This window comes from Crocodylus porosus, unplaced genomic scaffold, assembly GCF_001723895.1.
Source record: "Crocodylus porosus isolate Cpor-Errol unplaced genomic scaffold, CroPor_comp1, whole genome shotgun sequence".
Lineage (NCBI taxonomy): Eukaryota > Metazoa > Chordata > Crocodylia > Crocodylidae > Crocodylus > Crocodylus porosus.
This window is the reverse complement of record NW_017728917.1, coordinates 26,067,922-26,078,765: the sequence shown is the minus strand read 5'-3', so window position 1 is coordinate 26,078,765 and position 10,844 is coordinate 26,067,922. Positions and strand designations below refer to the sequence as shown.

General features: G+C 40.8%; 1 protein-coding gene across 4 annotated transcripts in view; it reads right to left on the bottom strand.

Moving 5' to 3' along the window:
* FAM120A (family with sequence similarity 120A) overlaps nucleotides 1-10,844 on the bottom strand; it is an 84,193-nt gene that overhangs the window by 22,432 nt on the left and 50,917 nt on the right. For all 4 annotated transcript variants that reach the window (XM_019536944.1, XM_019536940.1, XM_019536942.1 and 1 more), the window contains one exon: nucleotides 8,011-8,185. In XM_019536944.1, coding sequence (XP_019392489.1) covers nucleotides 8,011-8,185 — 175 coding nt within the window. The remainder of the gene's footprint in view (nucleotides 1-8,010; nucleotides 8,186-10,844) is intronic.

Genomic DNA, 10,844 nt, shown 5'->3' with positions numbered 1-10,844 from the left:
TTGGTGACTGGTGCCTCCTGGGTCTGGGGGGGCACCCACAGCCGACTGCCGAGCCAAGGGCCTCCTCATGTGCTCCTGGAAGTACTTCCAGTCCACTTCCAGGTCTGCCGCCAAGCACATGGAGGGCCCCCCCTGCACTCCTGTGGGACGCTCCATCCACCCAGAATCACAGCGTTCCCAAGCCATGCTGCTACCTTGAGGTATGTAGAAAAAAAGCTTTTAAAGCTGTGTCTGTGTCCCAAATCGCTTATTCTCTGAATCAGCATCAAATCTTCAGATCTGTATTAACCCGAATCAAATTAGGGACAGTGATCTGAATCAATGAATCAAATCACTGTCCCTGATTTGGGCTGAATCCAAACCCGAATTGAATAGGGCCCGCTTTGCACACCCTTATCTGCCATAGAAACAAAGCTGAAAAGAATGCCCGTTTAAATTTACAGTTATGAGGATTCTTCACAATTCTGTTGGCAGTGTGGATCACATAGCAGATATGCATGTGCCCCACACACACAAACTCAGAGCTGTAATAATGGCAGTGCTTGTCATAAATACCTGTGCCATCTCATGCTTGCATACAACTGTGTAAAATGGTTAAAATGGTAATTGCACCACCCCCCTCCACCCGGCTGGAGCCACACCACCCACCTGCTGCTGCTGTGGACACAGGCAGAGAGGAAGCGTGGCTCCAGCCCAAAATGCCATCTAGCTGTCTACATGCCAAACCTGCCTGTCAGTGGCCACTCCCCCCCGCCCCCCGGTATCCGGTGAGCCGCAGTGCTTTTTTATTTAGGTGTGTCGTGGGGGGAAAAAAGCTGCTCGAAGGTGCCCCAAAGGATTCTTTTGCCCAGGGCCCCAACATCCCTAACCACTATCATCAGTTTAACAGTGATTTTAGTATTGTTCTCCCAAATGTCGCATTGATTTAGTTGCTAAGTCCAGGGCATATATAGTTAGCAGTACAGGCATACCTTGTTTTATTGCGCTTTGCTTTATTGCGCTTCGCAGATATTGTGTTTTTTACAAATTGAAGGTTTGTGGCAACCCTGCGTCGAGCAAGTCTATCGGTGCCATTTTTCCATCGGTTAGCATTTTTTAGCAATAAAGTATTTTTTAATTAAGGTATATACATTGTTTTTTTTAGACATAATGCTATTGCACACTTAATAGACTACAGAATAGTATAAACATAAGTTTTACATGCACTGGGAAAACAAAAAATTCGTGTGACTCGCTTTATTGCGGTGGTCTGGAACCGAACCCGCAATATTACCAAGGTATGCCTGTATTAAAGCCTTCAATGCATTTCTCAAACACTTGGCTTCATCATAGTTACTGGTATCTGGACTAATGCTAGACATGGTTTTCTTCAATTGCTTAGGAACAACGTTCAGCTGTCCTTTTTCCAAGACTTCATTTTAGGCATGTCTGCACTGCAGACCCCAGCTGTCAATGACCTAGCACGAGTACTGAAAGCTGCTACGTTGCGTACTGAGATCCATAGTGCCACAGTTAGACTGCTTCCAAAGTCAGGCTAGCTTCAGTTCAGGTAATTCTGCACTACATGGCAGAGCAGTGATTCTGAAAATGTCCAAGTTATGTCTGACTATACACACTCTGTTTATGTTCTCTCCGTGTGGTGGCAGGTGACTGCTTTAGTGCTTGAGGTGCAAGTACTGGGACAGCTAGAACAGGCTCCAAAGTCAATGTTGGGGACTCTCAAAGCGTTGATCCTATCCTGTTCCAAAGTTCTAGCCAGAAAGTTAAGCACCACTGGTTTAGATGGTCAGTGGCATCCACTGTCAGCATCCTTTGTCTTCCTTCCATTGTCTAATTCCAGTATATGAATGCACTCAAGGGAACCATGAGAAAGCAGTTCACTAGCCCCCAAAGTAACCTGTATGAACTACAGATGTGGCTTAACCTAAGAATCCCTGAAGCCACAGATCCCAAAATAAAAGGACTTATACAGAGAGCAACTATCTACTGTATGGTCCTCCCAGAAGCAAGAGGCATTAGCTGCAGCCACCACTGTCAGGGAGCAGCCCACTGCACAAAGGACATTTTTGTGCACACTCATTTATGTGCAGTATATGCCATATGCATAAATGTGCATATCGAACACTGTATTTACTATTGTATGAGAATATACAGCTGGCTAGGAATTGCTACAAACTATGCTCTAAAACCTCAACGTTAGACTAACCTTTAGGTTTGTGGAGGAAAACTTAAAAATGTCACCCAATATATTTCAGAGTCAGGAGTAACTGCTCAAATGTGCTCTTCTTGGTTAAGTGACTTTAAAGGATTATGAGAATAATCATAATAAATAAATTACATTAGATCTCCCTAGGCCTGGTCAATCTGGATGCAACACAGGAAGGACCCCCACAAGCAGTGAATAGTGATCAGATGCCTATGATGACATTAGATGTATCAACTGCTTTCAGTATCAGCGAGCATTAAGTGCATTGACTTGCATTAAGTTAAACACAGGTTATGAACACTGTGACTTGTATGGCTTGGCTCTTTCCTGGCCAAGGTCCCAGAATGCTGTACTTGAAAGTGCTCAACTCCTAAGAGAATATTCTTATGTGTAATATTTTTTTATGTTCACGCAAGCCTAGGACTTACAATATTACTTGCTTTCCAGCCATCTGACCTCAGTGTTTTAGTGGGCACTGCAATGAGGAAATCTGTCTCTGGCACAAAACTTTTGAAGAAATAATGGTTGAGGTATGATTTATAATTTACTCCTATCTACCTCATTTTAATAGTAAATAATCTCTGGCCAAACTCACTTCAGATATTTAAAGGAAGACAACTTAAATACTTATGTGTAATTACACTTGAACTGGCAAGATCTGGTGGGACCGGAAGATCTTGCCACTGACCGAAGACAAATGAGGTTCAGAACCAAATCTGTGAAGCACTAAACTTCAAATGATGTCTAAATAAAGGAGAAACATCTTTGTAAGAGATTATTCTAACTTCAGAATAAACAGGAAATAGTATCATCATCTTGGTAAATTAAATGTAAGGGAGAATTAGTCCACCTGGAAATTCTATATGCACAAATTAGGAGGTAATTACCAAAAGGAAAATGGCTGCATATTATTTTTCATCATAACTTTGTTTTGCCTTCAAAGGCTCTCTCTCCTGTCAAAATAGGTCCTTCTGACTATAATACCACAATAAATTAATAATTAACTGCAAATTTAGAGATATCCTACAAATCTCAGCCATCTGTATAAAAAAAAGACACTGTCAACTGAAAGCACACACATCTGTCTGAAAAAAATCTTCCATGTCCTTTCCATTACTGTAATTGAAAGCTCTTACAGGTGAAAAAACCACATTCTTTTCCAGTTTTCAACCAGCTGGCCCAATTTCAAAATGTTCCTGTTTGGGTTTTTTACACTACAAGAGACCATGTGCAAGAGCGCACACATACTTAAAAGCACGCATAACTGTTACACAATAAAATTAATCAGCAAGATTCAGAGACAAATATACTTAACTTTTTTTTCTTTTTGGAACCAGAATAAAGTCCAAGTGCACAGTCCCAGATGACAAATTGTTTGTCTATAAGGAAATCTGGCAAGCGGAGCTTCATGTTTTCTGTACTGCCATATTGGTTGCATTCGGGCAATTATCTCTCTCATAAATTGTTTTAGTGCTTTCAAATTTAGCAAAACATTATGTCAAATACCGAAAATATAGTATATTTTTTAGATGCTAAACAAAGTAAAAGGATAAGATTAGGGGTGTACCAATAAAGATTTTGTGGCCGATACCGATAGCCGGTTACTAACCAGTCATGTCAAAGAACAGATATTAAAAAGCGATGCTAAATTTTCAGGTGCCTATTTTAAGCAGAAAGAAACATGCATGGGTGGAAGGTGCAGAAATGTCAATGCCAATGACAGCAACTGGAAATATGGTTACACCTCCACCACAATAGAATCTGCAGTAACCTCTATATAAGTCCTACCAACAATACAAAAGTTAATTTTGTTCGCAATGTTCATATTGGTGCCAGTCTCAGACACTTACTAGATGTTCAGGCTTGGCATCAAAAGAAAAGTGTGCTTCTTTCATGTTGAGCAGAAGACAGGGTTAATGTCTGCTACTAAGTGAGCATGCTTAGTGCCTTAAACTCTGGAAATCAATGATCTGAGCCTCTCCACATGGGAAGAAACTGCTAAGAATTATGCTTATCTTGGTGGTCAGAATTCCTGCCCTTGGTGAGAGGGCAGCCCTGATCTTCAACAGCAGACACTTTCCTGACACTGAAGAGATGTTGTCAGTATTGACACTAAAATTGTGTGTGCTGACAAGCAAAATGCCTTCCCCAGGCTTAGCTGTGGTCTTGGAAATCTAGTCTCTCTCTTCAGGGTTTGTCATGCCACAATACACCATTTCAGGGGTTACAACAGCAGATGAGACCCCCTGTGCTTTCATGTTCTTATTGGGAATGAGTGAAAAAGCAGAATATCACATAACTTTCCCTGAAGCAAAACAGAGAATAGGTGGGCTGGTCAGCAAATGGAATTAGAAAGGAAACCTGAAGGCTTTAACATTCTCATTTTGCCATGAAGAGAGGTGCCCAATACAAAATTAAAAGAAGGGTAAGATTGGATTAAAATTGAATAAAAATAGATTTCCATAATTATACAAAAGAAGTAGATTTTGCTGCCATGGGCAGTAGCATGGTACTGAGCTCATTCTGCTCTTACTGTCCTCGGGTACACTGTATGAGAACACACATGACACAAGCACAACCCAATCATTACCATTATTCAAAAGATTAGTCTCATGTGGTAGGATGGGGTGGGCAAAATATCGCCCAGACTGGATCAGGCACACCAAGCCATTCTATCTGGCCTGCAGGGCACCTAAAAAGTTTAGAAAATATTTATCTGCTCTTGGCTGCCTGTCAGAGATGACAGGAGCCAGGGCCAGTAGGACCCAGGGGAAGCTGGCAGGATCCAGGAACCCCACCACCCCCAACCCCCTCCTACCCCCCCCAGAAGCCTCTGCCTGCCACAGCTTTCACTGCTTCCCTGCACGCTTGCTCCTGCACCACGTGGCCATGGGCAACACCACCAGGCTACAGGAGCACAGGGCTGCACCAGTACCCTGGGGCCAGGAGTGGGAGGGAGGAAGTATGTGAGTGTGGCACAGCATGCATGTGAGCCTACAGGGCAGTCCCACAAGCACACCCCACCATACATCCCCTCACAATGCCATACACGGAGATCTCCACACCCCCAGCCACCCTTCCCCCCACAAACACCGTACCTACCCACACCCCACATAACCACACTCCTACCTATCCACCCCTCCACAAACTCCCCACACAAACCTACACCTACCCACCATGCCCCCCACAGTATACAAGAGTAAGACTTCATTTTAAGCTACTGTGCATCACCTCTGTACACTACAAAAACACATGTAAATCAGCACAAAAATATTTTTGACACCAAATTACTGAACATTGCATATGTTTGATTTTTAGAAAATAATTTGGTATTTTTCTAGCTCTGAGATGGCAAAACCCCTTGCTAAAAGGGGTATTTCTGGGGGCAAGGGGAGGGACTTCTGGTGGCAAAGATCAAGGATTAGGGGGTGGGACTTCTGGTCTCAAGATGGCAACCAGGGGGAGGGGCACCTGTCAAGGGGCAAGGCTACCCATGCAGCCCTCAACAGCTTGACAAAACTTGCTATGTGGCCCTCTGCCTGAAATATTTGCCCTCTGCCTAAAATGTGAATTTTAGAGTGTGTGAAAACGATACAGTGGGATCTATACAGGCACTTGAGTCAAAAACACTACATGGGTTTGTTGGGTGTGTTAATTGCATTAAACAGAATTTTTTGACCTTGTCAACATCATATTTAAAAATACCATCATTTAAAAAGCATGGCAGTCAGTCAGAAGTTTCATTATTCTACAGTTTGTACATTATGACAATAATGAACGGTAAATGCTTCATGTCAGATTTCACAACTGAGACTCCTCACATACTCGTGAACTCCTAAATATACCTACAATTTCTATGTGTACTTGACTATACAAAACTTAATTGAAAGAAAGCATATTTTGACAGTTCAACTTTGTGTAACATGTCAGAATTAAGGGTGGTAGAAGAAAAATGGCATTTTTTTTTAAACACATCAACAGTCATTAATTGAATTTATGAACTCTAATAGTAATGATTATTTCATAAAAGTTGCCTTAGCTCTTCATTTGTATGCTTTTTAATAATTCATTTTTTAAACAGTGAATGTTCTAAATTTCTAGGACATCTTAAACAGGTTAACAATCTCTGGTCACCAATTTTTAACTCACCCCTTTCTTCTCTCTTCTCCTAAACAACCCTCTCACAATATACACTGCTTATCTTTATTCACCGTCTTTTGCCATGCAACTGCTACCGGGACAGAGGAACCTTACCCTTTAAGTTCCAATATAATATACTGAACCTAGCACATCAGGATTTAAAATGACTCTAGCTCAAAATTGCCTAATGTTCTTATCAATATCCTAAGCATTTTGAAATATGGTATATTCTTTTATCTACACTTTGGCTTTATGACTAGCAGGTCTTTGGTACAGGGACCACAAAGCCATATAATTTCTTACTGATATTACAGTAGTGTCCAAGGCAGAGCTGCAAACAAGACTTCTCTTGACCATAAGGTTCTTTCCTTAATTACAAACTACTTTTAGTATGTGCTGTTTGTTAATTCACCTAATACAGTAATAGTTCCAACCACAATTGGGGAACTGGAGTGTTACTGTCATAAACTTAATATGCACAACTTTATTGCATTAGAATTCCTCACATTTTTTTTTTAAAGATAGAGAAATGATTATATGACTTGAAGAATCTTATATTTTATGCTGGTAGAAGCAAAAAGGTTATGGTTTATAGCTGAGTTAATAAAAACATTGAAAATATTACACTTAAAGTCAATTTGAATTTACCTCTCCAGAGTTGGAGCAGAAAGGTAGCGCAATTTAAGTGAAGAAAAGGATGGAACTAAGTGGCTCAAAAACAATTCTATGGAGCAACTTGCTTAATACCAAATGCTCTATTTTTCTCTAATATTCTTTAGGTTAATTTTTGATCAGTTGTCTATAAAGCAAGCTAACCAACAACAGAACATCTGGCACATGCTAACTATGTGCTGCCCTACAATTACCCTGTGGTAAGCAAAAGCTAAACTAGAACAATTTAGCTCAACTTCATTTGGACAAAGCTGCCCCAACTTAGCTTTCACTTGCTTTTAGCAGTTTCACAGCAAATCCCCACCCTCTAAAAGTTAAATGTGATAGTCTGTCCATATTTGAATTCTACCCCTTGTAGAATTCAACCATTTTTTATTGTGTGTTTCACATTAAGAAAACCAATCCTCATAAAATGACCCTAGGGTGCCAGGAGCTGGAATTTTTTGGAATGAAATGAATCACTGGTAGCCACAGACACAAAAATGTGAATACTTGATTAATGACAGGACTGGTATTCATTTTTCTTGATTTTATTAAAACACAGACCCTGAAGCACATTCACTCAAAAGAAAGTTTCTTTTGCTAGCTCTATCCCTGAATCAGTATACCTGATCAAGGTAGTATAATCAGAACTAAGTTTTCACAGATTCACATTTGAAAAATAAAAGAACATACCTGTCTATTTAATCAGTATTTATCACACTACAGTTTTTGGATGAGTACAGGGAAAAAATACAGGAAATGTGAGAGAGGGATCTCTTACCCTTTAAGTTCTAACATGGACTGAACCTAGCACATCAGGATTTAAAAAAACAACACTCAAAAAAACCTGAGAAGTCTAAAATCTGCCACTTGCGTCTTACCAAACATTAAAATTTTGTTATATTTTCATTAATGAAATAATAATTAATCTTACTTTCAGTTATATTAAAATATGTACATAGGATTATGGATGTCTAAAGAAAATAAAGAATGGATCATATAGTACATACATTCTGGTGGAAGTCTGTTCTTTCTAAAAGCAAGTCTTTCAGTTTTCTTTCTGCTTTCTGCCAAACTAAACAGGACTCCGTAAACATACTGACGAACTGGCCTATAAAGCAGAGCAGCAGGAGGCAGGTCTTTGTTGGCTTCATCTTCTATAGAAACAGCAATTTTGATTTCACCCTTTGCATGGAAGCAAGCAGAATATTGTACATTTTTATTCTGAACGAAAAACACACATGGCAAGTATCCTTACAAAATCCTGCTTTAAACATATTTTGATTATATAATAATTTAATCAACATTCATGATTATACTTGAAGAACAAATGGTAAGAACTGATGACAAATTTTAAGGGGAATGTTTCCAAAAGCGCTCAAGTGATATCAGAGCATACATTTGATGGAATTTATCATCCTGAATACATTAAGGACTTCTGAATTTGTTATTACTATTATCATTATCCAAAATCTAAAATAAGTCATGCACTTCAGTCACTGAGCTGCCAGTATTATAAATGTAATTTGAAAACAACTATGAAACAGTAATAATGCACAGAATAATAGTAATAAAGTACGGAATTAGCAAAAGTAAGAGTTATGTGTTTTATAAGTAAAGAAGCAATTAAGAATACAATAAGTGTGTTCTTTCCTTGGGAAAACAAAGTAAAAAAACCGGTAAAAAATATTAGCCAATAATAAGCAAAAGCTCCAATACAAGGGGGAAAAAAGTCAAATCCTCTGATATTCTGAAAGTCAATACAAATTATTTTGTAACAATTATTTGAACTTACAATGTGCTATAAGATGTATCAAAATAGATTTAACACGTTGCATAGTTTGTTCTAAAGTTAAAGTAATTTTAGGCATACAACATAAAATGCTGTATAAAATTAAATTTTCATTGCACATACATAATTATTCTAAAATACAAAGTTGTTTATGTTTTGGTTCATTAAGGAAAGATTGATACAGTTATATTCCAACAGTACTTTGTGTTGACAAAAATAATTTCTTGTGAGGAAAAGGTAGGATGGTCTTTTTCTATTGAATCCTGGGCTGAGCGCCAAGATCTTCTGACTTCCAAATCCGAATTGGTCCTAACAACAAAGTTTTTGTACTATCACTTAAACCTATCTAAAATAGTCCAAATTTAAGGTGCACAATTTTTCTATCACATGAGATGATTTAATATTAACATATGCTCAGTACCCTGAAAATGGAGTGTGTTATATTGATGCTGTTAAAAGAAGAAGAAAGAGTTATTCTGCCCAGTTACAGATGCTCCACCATGAATGTCTGGAAAATGCAGTCTGCCATCTAAATCTGCAACATTGTTCAATTATAGCATCTTCATCCTAGCCAGGTATCATCTTTCTTGCAACAGTGTGTGGCTGGTATTCAAAAATGCTTTTGTGATTTGACAAAGTTGGAGTCCAACTAAAAAAAAAAAAAGGCTTCCAATCAAGTTGTTCAAGGTTCTGCACACGTGCTGAACAAAAGCTCTGCCCAAACACATTGAACGAGATGCAGATTTTTAGACAAATAACTTTAGACACCCATGTGCTGGAGAAGCTAAATATAACACACAGTAACTCCCAGAATCCAAAGACTGCAGCGCTGGTGTCATCGGGAAGGCTTTCACAGCCCGCTCTTTGGCGAGAGAGGCATCGAGCTGCTGGGAAGAGATGGCCTCCACCTCTCCCCCCTGGGGAGGAGGCTCTTCTCAGCCAGACTGGCTGACCTACTCCACCAGGCTTTAAACGAAGCCTATTGGGGGACGGGGGGACTACTGCCACTGCTGGGCCGCTGAGCAACCCTTGCACAGCCAGCAAGCCAAGGCACTTAAGGGAGCCCACCCCTGCCACAATCTGGGCAAGGCAAGAGCCCCCAACGTGACACTTACCTGCCTGTACACAAACGCCAGGAGCTTGGGGAGATAAGCAGGAGGAACTCGTCCTCCTGCTTAACACAAATAATTATGATGTCACAGGGATAACGGAGACCTGCTGGGATTCCACCCATGACTGGACCATGGGTATTGATGGCTATACCCTGTACAGGTGGGATCGAGTAGATAAAAGGAGTGGAGGTGTAGCTCTCTATGTTAAGGAAAGCTACGTGTCCCTGCAAGCTGATCTTGGTGACCAGGGTGGACGACTAGAGACCCTTTGGGTTACAATCGGTGGGAAACACGGCACAGGGGGCACAACGGTGGGAGTCTACTACAGACCTCCCACCCAAAGTCAAGAGTTTGACCAGGAGTTTGCCCAGGAACTGTCTGAGGCCGCATGCTTCAGGACCATGGTTGTCACGGGTGACTTCAGTTACCCAGACATCTCGTGGGAGGATCACTCAGCAAAATCTGAGCAGTCGCAAAGCTTCCTATCATGCGCGGATGACCTCTACCTGACTGAAGAAGTCTACGGGCCAACGAGAGGTAAAGCGCTGCTCGACCTGGTACTGGCTACTGGGGATGACCTAATCGGTGACCTAGTGATCGATGGGAAGCTGAACACGAGCTGATCACCTTCACCATCCACCATAAAGCTGGCAAGTCAGTCAGCAACACTGAAGTCCTTGACTTCAGAAAAGCTGACTTCGATAAGCTCGGGAGGCTTGTCAGTAAGGCCCTAAGGGAGCACAACCCCAGGGAGAGGGGAGTTCAGGAGGAGTGGTTGCTCCTCGAGGGAGAGATCCTCAATGCACAAGCCAATTTTATTCCATCTCGGAGGAAAGGCAGCAAGGTCACAGCAGCCCCCCTGGCCCTCCAGGGATCTAGCAGACCTCCTGAGGCTAAAAAGAAAAGGCCTACAAAGGATGGAGGATGGGATTCACCTCCA